This window comes from Equus quagga, chromosome 14 (assembly GCF_021613505.1).
Source record: "Equus quagga isolate Etosha38 chromosome 14, UCLA_HA_Equagga_1.0, whole genome shotgun sequence".
In the NCBI taxonomy this organism is placed as follows: Eukaryota; Metazoa; Chordata; class Mammalia; order Perissodactyla; family Equidae; genus Equus; species Equus quagga.
The window spans coordinates 65,953,556-65,968,587 of NC_060280.1; the positions used below are offsets into that span (position 1 = coordinate 65,953,556).

Below are 15,032 nucleotides of genomic sequence, written 5' to 3' on the forward strand. Positions count from 1 at the left end.
CAGCTAGACTTGATTGCAGGGGAGTAGAGAGTCAAAAAGACCCAGCGCCAGCTAATGACACTTACTGAAATAGGTTCCTGAAACTGGAGAAATGAAAACAGTCCACTGAGTCCAGAAGCCTGGCCCCAAAAGCTGGATCTGCAACTTACCTGCTCTGGAGCCACAGCAGCCATTTAATCTATGTTTTCTCTTCTGTAAAATGGGATAATTCTCAGGGTTGTTCTGGGGATTAAATGGGATAGCATTTATACAAGATACTGTAACCCGTATAACAACACCCAACTCCAGTAGTCAATTGGTCTGCCTCCACATTTGGGTCTTGGAGTAATGTCGTTCTGCCACTGGGGACCAAAAGAGAAGCAGGGAAAGATGATTCGCTGAGCTCATCAGGCTTTCAGCAGGTGTTTTTCAGCCACCCAACACCCACCCACTTCCACCTTCCCACGGCACTGCCCACCTCCTCCAGCTGGGGCCCTCCTGGGCTCCCAAGTCCCGGCCGTGCCTGCCCTTGCATTGTACTCCAGACAGCAGGAGCTTCATTCCTAGGTGAGCCCTAGGTGGGACACTGGTTGGGCTCGACCCAGGAGTCAGGGCTCCATGGCAGACTGAATCAGCACAGCAAACAAGACCCAGCCAGCGGCCCCAACAAAAAGGGAAGGGCTGATGCCTTCGCCTGGGCTGGGCTGGGCCTGGGCTCTGGCAGCTGTGGCCAGGGGCTGAGTTCAATTTGGGGATAAAGGGAGATGCCTCCAGCAAAGAAGGAGGGGCAGTTGGTCTTTGGTGGCCTCTCAGCTCCCTCCCCTCTATCAACTCCAGGACAAAACATTTGCCCTCTCTGGCCTGTTTTCTCATCAGAAAATGAGGGAGTTTCGGGGGATGCTCTCCAGAGACCCCTCCAACTTTGCATCCTGTGATCGCGGCAGGGACCCACCACAGTTTTGGGGGCTGGCCAGATCCTTGAATCTTACCTAGTGTCCACATCTCAGCCCCATTCTCTCCTTTCCTCTGCTCAGGATCGATTCTAGGCTGAGAGGCGACACAGCTGCTGTGCGTCCCCATCTCCATCCTGCTCGGGAAAGTCGCTGACACTGATGTTCCCAATTGCCACTCATGGGCCTAAAACGCACCCATCTCCCTGCCCGTTACCCCCGATGCCCGTGACCTTCAGCAGCCCCCCTTCCCAGAAGTTTAGCACCCCGCCATCTCTATCTCTCTGTGTCGGAGATGCTTGCTAGAGAGCTTCAAGAAAGCCACAGAGTGGGCCGCTAACTGCAAGAATTCGGGCAGCATGAGAGTCAGAACAGAGCAGGGGGAGGACCGAGTTTGACTCCTCAAACCCTCTGCCTAGCCAGGCGGCTGCTTTTTTATTTTGTCTTTGGCCCTCAGGTGCACGGCAGCAGACGAATCATAGTCCTTGATCCGTGACATTTTTCACTATTGATCCATGTGGGGCCCTCTTGGAACTCACCAGCTAGTTAGACAGTTTAAACGATATAATAAGCCTCCATAAACCCACCACCCAAAACCAAAGCTGGGACTTAACCATACCCTGCATCTAACCAGGAGATCCCCCTGCTGAGGAAGGCGGGCAAGTCTCTTTCATTTATTAATTCAGCAAATCTTGGTTGCACATCTTTGATAGGCCGAGGACTGTGTTTCGTAGAAGTCCCCTGGCAAAGTAAGCCTCAGTCTGAATCCCATGTTCATCGTTTCCTTGCTTCTTTATGAAAAAGATTCTGTGTTATATGTGATCTTCTGGGATTCACTTTGTCCTGTAATATTAAATTGTTAATGCCATCCATATTATTTTGTGGCACCATAGTTCATCTGTTTTGACTGCAGCATAATATTCCACAGTCAGCTTCTTCAAGGTTGGCCTGAGACTGAGTCCTGAAACGGAGATATTTTCCTTAATTCTTTTGTTCAACAAAAGTTTATTAAACACCCACTCTGTGCCAGGCATTGTAGGAAACACCAGGGAGGCAGCAATTACCAGGATAGTGACAGTCCCTGTAATTCTAGCTTGCAGTTCTAATTTAGTTTATTTTTTCTCTTTCTCATGTTTTCAAAAACATAAGGAATTTTTTCTGCATAACTGCTAGTCAGTGATTAGAAATTAAAAACATATTAGCTAAAGGGTACTGAGATGACTTCAGTTCAGAGATGAGGCGCCCAAGGCCCCAGAAAGTGCAGTCTGTGAGCCTCTTTTATTCCCTCCGTCTCTCAGCTTCCAGCACAATTCCGGGCCCGTCAAAGGCAGATAGTCAATATTTGTTGAATTGATAATAAACAGAAGACTTGCCCGACCTGCCTCAACTATTGCAGGTGCATGTGTGCAGGGAGACTCAGGGAAAATGGATGAACTGACAGGGGAAGGGCCGCTTGATACCCTCCCGCCCGCCCCTCCCGTGGCCTTCTGCATCTCAGCAAATGCCTCTTTCCTGCTCCCTGAAAACCCAAGAGCATCCAATCCGTTGGCGACGCCTATTGCCTTTGTCTTCCGAGCACACGTTGAATCTCCCACCACCAGCTTCCTTCTCCGCCGTCTTGTCCCTGTCTTGCTCCAGCCATGAGGATCTCTATTCACTTCCCCTAAAACCAAGCTTGGTCCTGCCTGCTTGGCTCCTTCCTGTCATTCAAGTCTCAGCCCAGAGGCCCTCCCTAACCACCCGAACTCCCTCCCTAGACCTCCCACCCTAAGTATCCATCTGGGCGCTGTCTCCTAACGTCCACTTACTCTCTGCATAGCACCCAGCACTCTCTGCCCTTCTCTGGTTTATCTGTTTACCGCCTGTCCTCCCCCTGCTTCTGCCCCCAGCCCCACCTCCCACTCCCTGCCTCAGGATGCAAGCTTCTCAAAGGCAAGCCCGCACCTGTCTCTTTGGGCACTTCTCACCCTGCTGTAATTATTTCTTACCTGTGTTCGAGTTCACTGCTCCTAGAATAGTGCCCAGTACAACACAGATGCTTAGCAAATGTTTGTTTAATTTAGTACTGAATTATTTAATGCTACCCATAGTGGTCACCTGACAGTTATCAACCCTTTTCACCCTTGAATTTGACTGAGTTAGACAAAAGGACTTTGTAAACTGTTACTTGCCGAAGGTGTGTAGATTACTGTTTGCTATTATTATTACCTGACTCTGTAGCCACAGCAATGCAGAGTCGCCCAATTCATTCTCATCTTTATCCTGGAAATAATCCTCCATCAGGCCCTGGTGATGGTGGAGGAGAGACGGCCAGGAATGAACCACCGTGTAGAGCTCAGAGTGCAGTTCAGCTTAACAGACATGTATCAGGTCTTTACTAGGTACGAGCCTCGTGCAGAACATCGAGGGCACCAAAGCAGTGAGAAATAGGGACCACCACAAAGTCCTGTACCAAATGCTGTGGGGCCACCGGGTGGAAGGGCAGAGGGAAGGGAGCTCGCGTGTGTGAGCCAGGCACTTCCCACCAGATTTCTCATTTAATCCTCACAGCAGCACTTCTCAACTGTACAGAGGGTAACCCTGAAGCTCAGAGAGGTTAAGCATCTTGCCCAAAGCCTCACAGTTGATAGGAGGCAGAGCCTGTTTTCCACGTCTGCCCCTGCAGACTCCAGAGCCTAGCTGTCTCTGCTCCATCCCCCGCCGGCCACGGCCCAGTGTCACCCAAGGGCACACCAGGCACGTCCCTCCGGCAGACTACAGAGTTTGGGAGGAAAAGAAGGAGCTCCTTCTGCCAATGTCTGTGTCTGCCATGCTCAGTCACGGGAGCAGGCGACACCCAGGGACACCCGCCCCCGCACTTAATCTGAGAGACCCACCCAGGGGTTAGAAGAGGTCCTCTCACTTCCAAATGGGACTGGGACAATCCCCAGCTGGAAAGGTCCAGGTTCCTACAGCTCCTCCACCCCCGACTGGAGCGGTCATGAGCTCAGCACAATGGGCAGGCGAGTCCCAGGGTGGAGAGCCAGACCTCGGGCAGGCCTGCTTCTCCCCCAGCCCAGGGAGTCCAGGTCCTACGCCAGCTGGGAAAGGGAAGAAAGAGAAGAGAGGTTTCTGGGAGGCACGAGAGTGAGGGAAGGGGTCAGAGGGCAGCGGCCTTGGCAGCGCTCCCCCTTAACCTCTGCCTTGCAGGAAAGGGGGTGCATGTAGTCTGCATATGAGCCTCTGTGTGCATGGCTTCTGTGTGTGGCCCCCTGTGGCTGTGTGTGTGCCGAGCGCACACGTGAAGTGGCGTGAGAAAGTGGAAGAACAGAGCCTTGCGTGTATTTGTGTATGTGGTCGAGGGTGACCCGAGACTAGAGTCACAGAAATGCCATAGTGCTCTGGTGGGTTTTTGGTTTTATTTGCCTGTTTCTTTTATTAGGTGTAATATATGTTCAGTAAAGTGCTCAAATCTAAAGTAAAGCACTCAATGAATTTTTGCACATATAGACCCCCATGTAACCAATACTTAGGTCAAAATCTTGAAGCTTTGCAGCATTTCAGAAGGCCCCATTGTGCTCGTTCCAATAACCACCCCACCTCCCCAGTGGTAACTGCTATTCTGACTTCTCTCACCACCAATTATCTATTAAATTTCATATAAATAAAATCAAACAGACTATACTCTTTGTGTCTAGTTTCTTTCCTTCATTATGTCTCTGAGATTCATCCGTGTGTCACTACACTTAGAACTAGCTTATTCTTGTCAATTGCTGAATTATATTCTATTATATGGATATACCACAATTTATTTATCTACTCCACCAGTGACTAACATTGGGTTTTTCCAAATTTTAGCTATTGTGAATGAAGCTACTACAAACACCTATGTAGAGGATTTTTGCTAAACATATGCACTCATTTCCCTTGGCTATAATTCCTGGGTTATAGAATCATAGAAAAGTCATATGTTTAGCTTTAGTAGATTCAGTCAAACCATTTTCCAAAGTATTTGTACCAATTTATACTTCCACTAACAACGTATGAGAGTTCCAGTTGCTCCACATCTTCATCAACACTTAGTATTATCCGTCTTTTTAATTTTAATTTTAGCCATTCTGACATCTGTGGTGAGATATCTCATTGTGGTTTGAATTTGCATTTGCCTGATGAGCAATGATATTAAGCATCTTTTGGCACTTATTGGCCACTGGAGTATCCCCTTTTGTAAAGTGCCTGTTCGAGTTTTTATAGAACTACAACAACTGTAAAAGTAGACAAATGATTGACAAAAACAGACAGTAGAGCAGAATCATCTCGAGAAACTCAGCAATTCACACAAACAACCCAACAACCAGTCCGTTCTACAACAGCTAACTCATTGCTACAATTAATAAACTAACTGCACCAGGTCATATAGATGCATAGCTGAATTATATATTTTGAACCAATTATTTGGCTATCACAGAGCCCCTCAACTTAGACTCAGCTGGAAGATGGAAATGCAGACAAGAACAAAGGGCATCCCCCAGGCCTTAGCCCCAGCCTTAGAGGTTCCCTTACTCAACTCACTGACTGTTTTTCCTTCAATTACAGGATCCTGGCAGTGATCAACCCCTGAACAGCTTTGGTGAGCTCAGATCCAGCTTTCCTTTCTCTACACTAGCCCCTGAGTTTCAATCAGTTACCAAGTAGGTACTAAACCCTTCTCGCATGGCCCTCACCACCACTACCAAGTGCTAAATGCCGTGGGAGCGATCCATCTACCCACCCACCCATCATTCAACAAACATTTATCGAGCAACTGTAAGTTCCAGGATTCACTCCAGAACTAGGCAGCGCGGTCTCTGGGGAAATAGGACCGGCAAACCTAAGACCCCAAGAGCAGAGATTCTCCAGTTTATTCATTCAGTTACTCAGTCTCTCATTCATTGAACAATACTGTGAGTGCCTGCCGCGTGCCAGGCCTGAGCTGGATGCTGGGCTGTAGCAGCAAATAAGACAGCAAAGTCCCTCCCCTCGTGGAGTTTGCAGCCTCACCATGCTGCCCAGGAGAAGCGGACAAGGGCGTTTTCACTGGTAGAATAGAAAATGGCTGTGATTGCCTGATTTACAGGAGAAAAACAAGTTAATAGAACGTTCCCAAATTTAAGGGGTTTTTTCCCTCCCATTTTCTTAAACCATTAATACCTACTTCTGATAGCCTGCTGGATCAGCAAAACCAGTGAGCAAGGAACAAATTAACATGACAGATCAATAAGAAAATGACCAATCCCAGTTACTTTGACAGCTTATCTATTTCAAGGTCATGAGTTAATAATGATCACAAGCAACATAATCTTCAGCTGTAAAACGATGCCTGGTTTATACTTTGGAACTGAATCTATCAGTAGACCATCACGTCCCCTAAGAACGCCAGACATCCAAGTGCTCCACCACGTGAGGAAGCCTGAGAACCGCCAAACTAGAAAACAGGTTAAATTTGCTACTAATGCCCTGTGTGAAGGGAGCTCGGGAGGGATAGATCAGTGCCAAGTGATCAGGGATAGCGTCATGGGTCAGGAAAACTAACAGGGCCCTGCAGGAGTAAACTACCACAAAACAGAAGGAAGCGAGGAGAGTCTCATGGTGGAGGGAGGAGCAGGGGCCAAGATTCAGACGTAAGAAGGAATACGAGGTGGAAAAGGACGAGGGAGGGAACCCGCCTGTGTAGAACTGGGGGTTGGCAAGGACTAGCAGTAGGAAGCCCATCTGGCTAGAGAAAAAGGCCAAATTACACGGACTTTGAAAGCCCAGGGAAGAGGGTAGTCCAGCGATGGAAGTCACGGGGAGCCCTCGAGAGTTCTCGTGTGGGGAAGTGACGGGATGAAAGCAATCTGTTGGGAAGCTCTGTCTGGCAGCTGTGGGCAGGACAGGCTGGAGGAAGGGAGACTGGCAGCCAGGGTGGCCACTCCTAGCTCAGTGGGCTCATTAACTCAAACTAGGTATGAGACAATAAAGCAAGAAAACCTTTCCCTTCACGATGATGCTCTCCCCGAGAATATCAGGGAGGCAGAGACGTCGGGCCCTGGACTGGGGAACCCATCAAGGGGCTCCTAACAGGTCATTCACCTCCGAGAAAACAAGCCAACCTCGTGTCCCCAGAGGTCGTTGCTCAAGAAATAAATCATACGTGAATGAACGAACAAAACGTCACCATGTCCACGTCCAGAGAAAAGAGGACAGTTTTGAACATTGACCGTTGAACTTTAAAAACAATATCTGCTGTACTGTTGATAATCTACTCCGTGCCATGTCATGATAATAACAGGCGATATCAGCCCACATCCCCAGGGCCTGAGGTTTAAAGGCTCCTTTTTCGGAAACACACGTTTCCTTATCAACAGATTTGATGATATCAGCGCTTAGTGGGCACCTGTCTCTGGCAGAGCGCCATTCTCTGCTTTTGAAGAGCTGGGGAGATGGATAGAGACAGACACATAGCCAGCCATCATTCGAGGCAGAATAAAATGAGACCTGCCAGAAAGATGGAAACGATGTGATGAAGAGAACAAGCAAAGAGCAATTCATTTATTCATTCGACAAATATTTGTGGAGGGCCCAAATATGTGCGGGCCAGGCACTGTTCTAGGCAGCGGGCACTCAGCAGCGAACAAAGCAGACAAAAATCCCTATCTTCATGGAGACCTCATTTCAGGCAGGGATGGGAGCGGACAGAAAATGTGCAAAATTTGTAAAATATAAGGTAGCTTAGAGGCGATAAGTGCTCTGGAGAAAAATAAAACATAGTAGGAGCATAGGTTCTGTTGGAAGATTGCATTTTAAATAGGAGGTCAAGGAAGGCCTCACTAAGAAGGTGAGGTTTGGAGAACGATTTGAAGGAGGTGAGCCAGCCTGCCTCGCCGAGGTGAGGGGCAGAGAGCCAGCCTATTGCTTGCTAGGGATTCTCAACGTTGCCATAATTCCTGCCCCAGCCTCTCTGGAGGAGAAGGCCCCGGGGCACCTCTGAGCTTTCTGCCTGCAATGAGCAGGGACGCAATAGAGCCTATCCCTAATGCTTCCTGGGAGTTTGAACTTTTCAAAGCCTTGCCCTGGTCCCGTCTCCTTGGATAACCATGGAAATGGACAATAAAGTGATTATTATCTCTGTTTTAGGCATCGATAAGCTCCCCCCGAGTCTCCCTAACCCCAGGCTCTTTTATTCCAATCCGTCTCCTCCCTGATGAAGATTCATCTTTCTAAATATTAATGTGATTGTGTCTCTCTGCTGCTCAAAAGCTTTCCATGGTTCCCTACTGCCTTCAGGATAAAATCCAAACTCCTAGCACGGTATTCAAGACCCTCCACAAGCCCACTGCCAGTCCTGCCTCCACAGCAAGCTTGTACCCACCTTACATCCAGGCACGCCGGAGCTCCCAGCACCCCACCCCCAGGGCTTTGCTAAGCTGGTCCCGCTCCTCCCCCCCCTCTCCACCTACAAAAGCGCATGTAAGTGCTTTGAGGGTGTCTCTATTATAACACCTGTCATCTCCCACCTAGTGGGACTGGTGACTGTGTCCCAGTTTGCCTCTTCCCCCCAAACTGTAATCTCCTTAAAGACAAGGACCATTCCAGGGACCTGCTGTTTGTTGAATTGAGTTGGAGATGGGGCCGTTAGGACGCATTCATTCACAAGTATTTATTACTCCTCTACTAAACACATGCTGAGGCCCCTGCCCTCCTCGAGCTTATAGTCTAATCAAAAGATAAGTCAGGAAAGAGGATAAATAACAGTAAAGTGAATGGCTACACAGCTCTCCTCTAGAGATGCAGGTCAGGCCGGACAGGGTAAAACCTCCCAGAGCAGGTTAAGTCAAGACAAGCGGAAGGTGCATAGGCTGGAGGCTCATTCAAGCAGCCCTTGTGAAAGGGACAAGCCTGAGTAAGCGAAAGGAGATGGGGTGACTGTGTGCTGATGAAGCTAAGCCGCGACTGCAGGAAGACCCCCCGGCACCAACCAAAACTGTCCCCAAACCACTCCTGTGGCTCAGCCTCTGAGGCCAGAGAGCAGGGAGCTGCGGGCCTTGGCAGGGACAGTCTCTGAGCGCTGACTGCAGGCTCTTCCCCTCTGCCTCACAGATGTCACCCCCCTGCGCAAACCCCGCACTCCCCTGGAGACCTTCAAAAAGGTGGGGATCCCCATCATCGCGGCCCTGCTGAGCCTGGCGATCATCGTCACCGTGGCTGTCCTCAGTAAGTGGCAGCCCCCACCCCTGCCCTCACTCCCTCAGTAAGTGGCACCCCTACCCTTATCTCCTAATAAGTAGCATCTCACGTTCCCAAACCCTCTGCTCACCCACTCCCCCACCTCCCCTCAGAGCCCACCCTCACCCTCCACCCTCCCACCCAGCAGGGTCACAGGCAGGTGATCTGCATAAAGCTTTGTATCCACCCCCTGCTTCGAAGGGAGCCTTCTAAGAGTGAAAGGCGGAGATGAACTCAGCACCCATCTATCCCAGATGGCTCTATCCCAGATGATTTCTTCTACAGGGAGAGCACAGTTGCACACATTACAAACCCGCACAGGCACGCCTCCTGCCTCCTCCTTCCCAGGTCGGCAGCCTGAAAGCTAAGGGGATGGAGCAGCCTACTGTCTGGAAGAGCAGGGAGCACTCCTGCTCGTGAGGAGGGGATACAGAGAGGAGGCATCAGGGAAGACTGCCCAGGCAGAGAGCGCCCCTCCCCACCTTCAGCTCTGCCTTCACTGTGGCCAGTGCCTGAGGCCCTGTGTGAGCTTGGGCAGGCCACTGTGACAAAGAGGAGTAAACTGAACGGACAGCCATTCCCACAGTCCCTCCCTTTCAGCTCCCGCATCCTGTGATTAAGTCCTTGCCTTCATCTCCCCTCGAGTCCCAGCAGGTTAATGACCACAGCTTTCGCATAGAGAGTAGGGCAGAGGGGACCAGACTAGGGATCAGGACACCTGGGATGAGGATCCTGGCACGGCCCCTTGCTGCTGTGTGACCTTGGGTAAGTCCCTCAACCTCTCTTAACCTCAGTCTCCTCATCTGTAAAACAGCCTCCCTCCCTCAGAGGGATATCAGAGAACCAACGAGATAATGTGTATAAAGTACCTGGATAAAAACCAGTTTGTGCAAAAGTGTGGATCATCATGCAGGGTGCACTCGTAATGGTGGTGGCCTGTCCACCAGCAGTTCTCGTTGGAGAACACTCAGAGATAATCTAGTCCAGCCTCTGATTCTCCAGTTGAGCTTCGAGGCAGAGAGGAGGTGTGGCCCTGGGGGACAGAGCTGGGATCGGCCCCCAAACCCCTGATTGAGCAGGTCCATTTCCATCTTGTGGCGGTGGAAATGCAGACACATCCAGATCCCTGAGAGCCCGCAAGAGTGTGAAGTGCAGATAACCCCAAATTATTTCTTCTTGACCTTGGCTGGCCCAAAGGTCAGGAAGAATCTGGTGGCATCAGCAACAGCAGATTTGCCAGCCTAAGCCTGTTTTGTTCAGACTGATGCTAAGATGAGCTTGCTTTCTCTGAGCCGACGTCCTGCCACAGTGGAGAGAGAAGAGGCCAAACTCATCAGGGAAGCCAGGGTGGGTACTAGTGCACGATTTAGAGTTGGGCTCTCTCTGTCCCAGGAGGCCTTGTGTGGCTTCCATGCCCTGGGCCCCCAGGTTCCACAACCAGAGGAGGTAACCTGAGCCCTCAGCGTGAGTGAGGATCCCTCAACCTTTTGGCTTCTGGGGTCTTGACTGGTGACACTGTGCCCTGGCTTTGTCCCAGGAGGCCGCAGTGACCCCAGCTCCTGACCATGAACCAAGCCCTGAAGCTCTAGGAAACAGCTGACCTGCTCCTTCTCCCTGGCTTCACTCAAACCAGGAGCAGCAGGGCCAGCAGAGGACATCTCGAGCTCCTTCAGGGAAGGTGTGGAGGGGCAGCGAGGAGCTTTGGAGCCGGACAGACCCTGACTGAAATCCTGGCTCTAAGTGCTGTGTGGCCTTGGAAATAGACCCTAACTCTAAACCTCAGTTTCCCTACTTGTAATGTGAGTTAATAACAATGCTTGCCTCCTAAAGTTGTCGTCAGGGTTGCGTGAGGCAATGTACGAAAGCTCTCGGCAGTGACGAGTGGGGCATCTTCAGTCTCACTACCACCTCTCTTAGGGCCGGGGAAGGGATGCTGGACTGCAGGAGGAGCTTCAGGCCAGGGGAGAGCTCACTTAAGCTGGAAGAGTTTTCCCACCAGGAGAGTTTGGAAAAGCGTTAAGATATCTTTTCCCTGAGGCGTTAAAAACACTAGACTCATTCCCATCACCCAAGACAGCAAAGGAGCAACAGAATGTGAAGGCGCCAGGCAGAAGACAAAACAAAATAAAACATCAACCTCTTATTGGGCCTTTCAACCCCAGACAAAAACAGCTAATTCTAGAACTGCCCTGGATAGTTACAAGACACTTTTACAACCGCCAGCTCACAAAATGTCTCAACAACCCTGTATGGTGGTAGCATCATCTCACAGTACAGGTGAGGAAACTGAGGCCCAGAAAGGGGAAGTGATTGGTCTGAAGTCACAGCTGGTGGCAGAGCCAGCACTCAGGTCTCGGGCTCCAGGCCCGGCGTTGTCTCCTCTGTTACCAGAGGCACCGTGCCAGAACCTGGGGGTAAGAGGCTAGTGGGGCTGTTTCTAAATTTCTCCCACACATTATGTCGCTTAACCCCTCAGCCATCTTGTAGGTATGGAACAGGTGTTATTATCTCCATTTCACAGATTAAAAAACCTGAGGCTCAGGACCAAATACACCAGCTACTAAGTGGCATAACTGGGCCTGGAGCCCACATCTGCCTGTCTCCAAGCCAGGAGTATTTTCAGGGAAACACAGCCTCTCCCGCCCCTGGGCTGTCTGCTTGACCGCCGGCCCTCCCTGCCCCTGCCTTCCAGTCAAGGAGATCCTGGACAGATCCTACTTCCTCTGTGGGCAGCCCCTCCACTTCATCCCGAGGAGGCAGGTGTGTGACGGCCAACCCGACTGTGCCTCTGGGGAGGATGAGCAGCACTGCGTCGAGAACTTCCCCCACGGGCCTCCAGCGACAGGTGAGTGCAGAGGCTGAGGGCTCAGGGCAGCGGGCACGGCAGGAAACCAGCTCAGGTCCCCTTGGTCCATTGCGAGCATCTGCAAACTGACTTCTCAGTTTCCATCCCTGTTGTAAGATTCTTGAGAACAGGACCACTCTCGTCTACTAGATCCCCAGGACTTAACATGTAGCAAACACTCAGTGAACATTTGATGAACAAATGTGAACCAGAGGGGACAGGAAATTGTAAATGAGCATGCCCTGTTCCCACAGGACTTGGGTGGAACTGAGGCAGAGGGCTGGATTGGATGACCTTGGGACGTTCCCTCCTTTCTATGAAATCTGTGATTTCAATGGGACTAGAAAAGTAATTGTAAGGCCATCAGCCAGCTACTGCTACCTCTGTTCACTAGATAAGTGTTTACTGTAACATGCTATGTAACATGACTGAGCTAGGTCCTTCAAAGGGATAGGAGATGTTTCTAAGATGTTCTTTCTCGGACTGGGCTAGCCCAGCTTGATCCATCTAGCACCTGGGCTCTGAAGAGGAAAGATAGCCCAGGACATGGGTGATGGGGACTTTTGAAGGGCGGGGCTGAGTGACTTCCTGTCTTTTTGCTTTTTTTTTAAATAAAAAGTCCCTGCCTATGGGCACCTACCATGCTACTGCCAATAGTACTTCTCACTCCACGTCCCAGCTCTGACCTTATATGGAGAAGGAGCCAGGTCCCTCGTTGAGAAGTTTCCCCAGGCTGGGCGAGCTGTGTGGACCATGGTAGGGGAGCTGTATAATATATCATCAAAACTGATACTATAAGAGCAAAAGGGGGAGCTATTAATAACTGTGCCAGGGCAACAGGTCAAAATGGAGATTGTCCCCAGGACACTTGGTCACCCTAGCTGCCGTCAAAATGAGACTCAATCAGGCAAAGCCAAATGGCGGAACTTCCTTTGAGGTTGCAGGGGTTGGTGTTCTGTACTGCTCCCCAGTTCTGGGTGGGAGGAGCTTGGGCTGGTCTCATGACAAATCCCGAGGGACATGGGCCAGATGGGCCCCTGCCCTGAGCTGACCCCAGTTCCACCCTCCCCAGTCCGCCTCTCCAAGGACCGATCCACCCTGCAGGTGCTGGACCCGGCCACAAGGAACTGGGCCTCCGCCTGTTTTGACAACTTCACTGAAGCTCTGGCTCAGACAGCCTGCGGGCAGATGGGCTATGACAGGTACCCAGCCCAAGCCTCCGGAGGCCCTACGACCTCCTCTCTCCTCTTTCTTCCTTCCTCTTTCCCTCTTCTTCCTCCTTTCCTAAAAATATTGGTTTTGGAGTCAGACAGAACTACTTTTGAATCCGAGTGCTTTCACTTACAAGCAACACGAAGTTAAACCTCCTAAGGCTCACTTTCCTCAAGAGTTAATTGGGGAAAGTACTGCCAGCCTCATAGGATGACTATGAAGACCCAGTGAGAGAAGGTGCGCCCCCAACCCACGCCCCACACAGAGTTCTAGCTCCTTGGCAAGCCTCTCTTTTCCTTTACTCCTCAATCCTCACTCCTCGGCTTTGCAAGAAGCCATCCTTGTACCAGAACACAAGTCTTATTTACCTATTCAAGCTCCCGTTGGTTAAAATTTAGTTTAAATGAACTTCATTTCATTGAGGTCCCATCAGCAATCTCAGCTCTCTCAGCAAATTTCAAAAGCAGTTCCAAATCTTCAGCGGATGAAAAGGTATGTAATTATAATAAGGGTAATTGTTGTTATGTGTTTATGTTCATCCAATCTTAGCGAAAACCAAAAAGGTAGCTCTTATTATCTCCGCTTCAGAAACAGATCCAGAGAGAGTAACTTTCGTGGGTAGTAGCTGGGAGAAAGAGGCGTAGAATTGGTGCCCAAGACCCCCTAATTCCTGGGCATCAGAGATTCAGTGGCATCTCTGTTTCCAGTTTGGGTAATTCTCTCTTATCCCAAGGATTCATCTATAAAAGACCGGAGAGGGGGCGGCGGGAGGGGGAGGAGGGGAGACAGTTGGTCAGTCAGAAAGCCTAACTGTAGAGGATGGAAGAACCCATGCATTCAGTTGCAGAATGGAATAACCTCTCCCTCCCAAACGTCTTCAAGATTCTGAGAAACTGGACCCAGCGACTAGACAGAACTGACAAATACTAAGCAGACATCATCAATCAATCGCAGAACTCTCACCCATGGATCCCTAACGCAACCTCAAGGCCCTTTTTCATTAAATGCTCCAAGCAGCCATTACTGCTCCATCAGACCCATTTGACCCCCTTAGGATTCTGTGGCTCTCTATTCTCCATGGGGTGCAACTCCCAGCGGCCTCAGGAGAGGACGCCCCACTGCCTTCATTTTCAAGGACAGCGGGCGGGGGCGGGGGGGGGGGGCGGGGGGGGGGGGAGCCACGCCCCGCACCTGCTATTCTTCCCTCCTCCAGCAACCACCCCAGCCCAGCCTCCTGGCTGCAGCCTGCCCCTCCTCCCCGCTGCAGTCCAGCCAGCTGCAGCCTCAGCAATACCCAGCACAGCAGGCTGCGGCTTGATTACGAAACCAGGGTGTCTCCAGGGGTTCTTAAGGTAAAAGGCTCCTGGACTTTCTGTCCTTCCGGAGCTCACTAAGGCACCAAACCATCTGGCTCTTGAGCTCTCCATAATCAAAGCTGGTCAGAATTATTCATCAGGATGTAATTACTGAGCGGATGTGAACTTTCCTGGCACTGTCCATTTCCATCCCTGTCCCTCCTTCTGGGTCTCAGATTTCTCTGCTTCCTTCCTCCACCTGAATAGGAGCCCCTTCTTGTCCCAGGACCACAAAACCGTTCATGGTTCAAGATAGGAGGAGTTCTAGAGATCATCTTGTGCCCCCATCATGTTATAGAGGGGGAAACCAAGGCTTAGAGAGACCCAGAGAAGGAGTGTGATCTGCCAGGGTTACACGTCAAGATAGTGTCAGAACCAGGACAAGAACGTCCGTCTTGAGGGCTCTTAACACAGAACTCAGCACCGCTAGACTCCCGTCCTCCAGGTGCAGGGCAAGGGTCCACCAGC

At 50.6% G+C, this 15,032-nt stretch overlaps 1 protein-coding gene across 2 annotated transcripts in view; it reads left to right on the top strand.

The window, feature by feature from the left end:
- Positions 1 to 15,032, top strand: part of TMPRSS4 (transmembrane serine protease 4) — a 34,020-nt gene that overhangs the window by 9,824 nt on the left and 9,164 nt on the right. Inside the window, exons 2-5 of one of the 2 annotated variants that reach the window (XM_046685647.1) lie at positions 5,505 to 5,538; positions 9,027 to 9,140; positions 11,845 to 11,997; positions 13,070 to 13,199. In XM_046685647.1, the coding sequence (XP_046541603.1) occupies positions 5,505 to 5,538; positions 9,027 to 9,140; positions 11,845 to 11,997; positions 13,070 to 13,199 (431 nt within the window). The remainder of the gene's footprint in view (positions 1 to 5,504; positions 5,539 to 9,026; positions 9,141 to 11,844; positions 11,998 to 13,069; positions 13,200 to 15,032) is intronic. The other variant, XM_046685648.1, reaches the window with a different exon arrangement.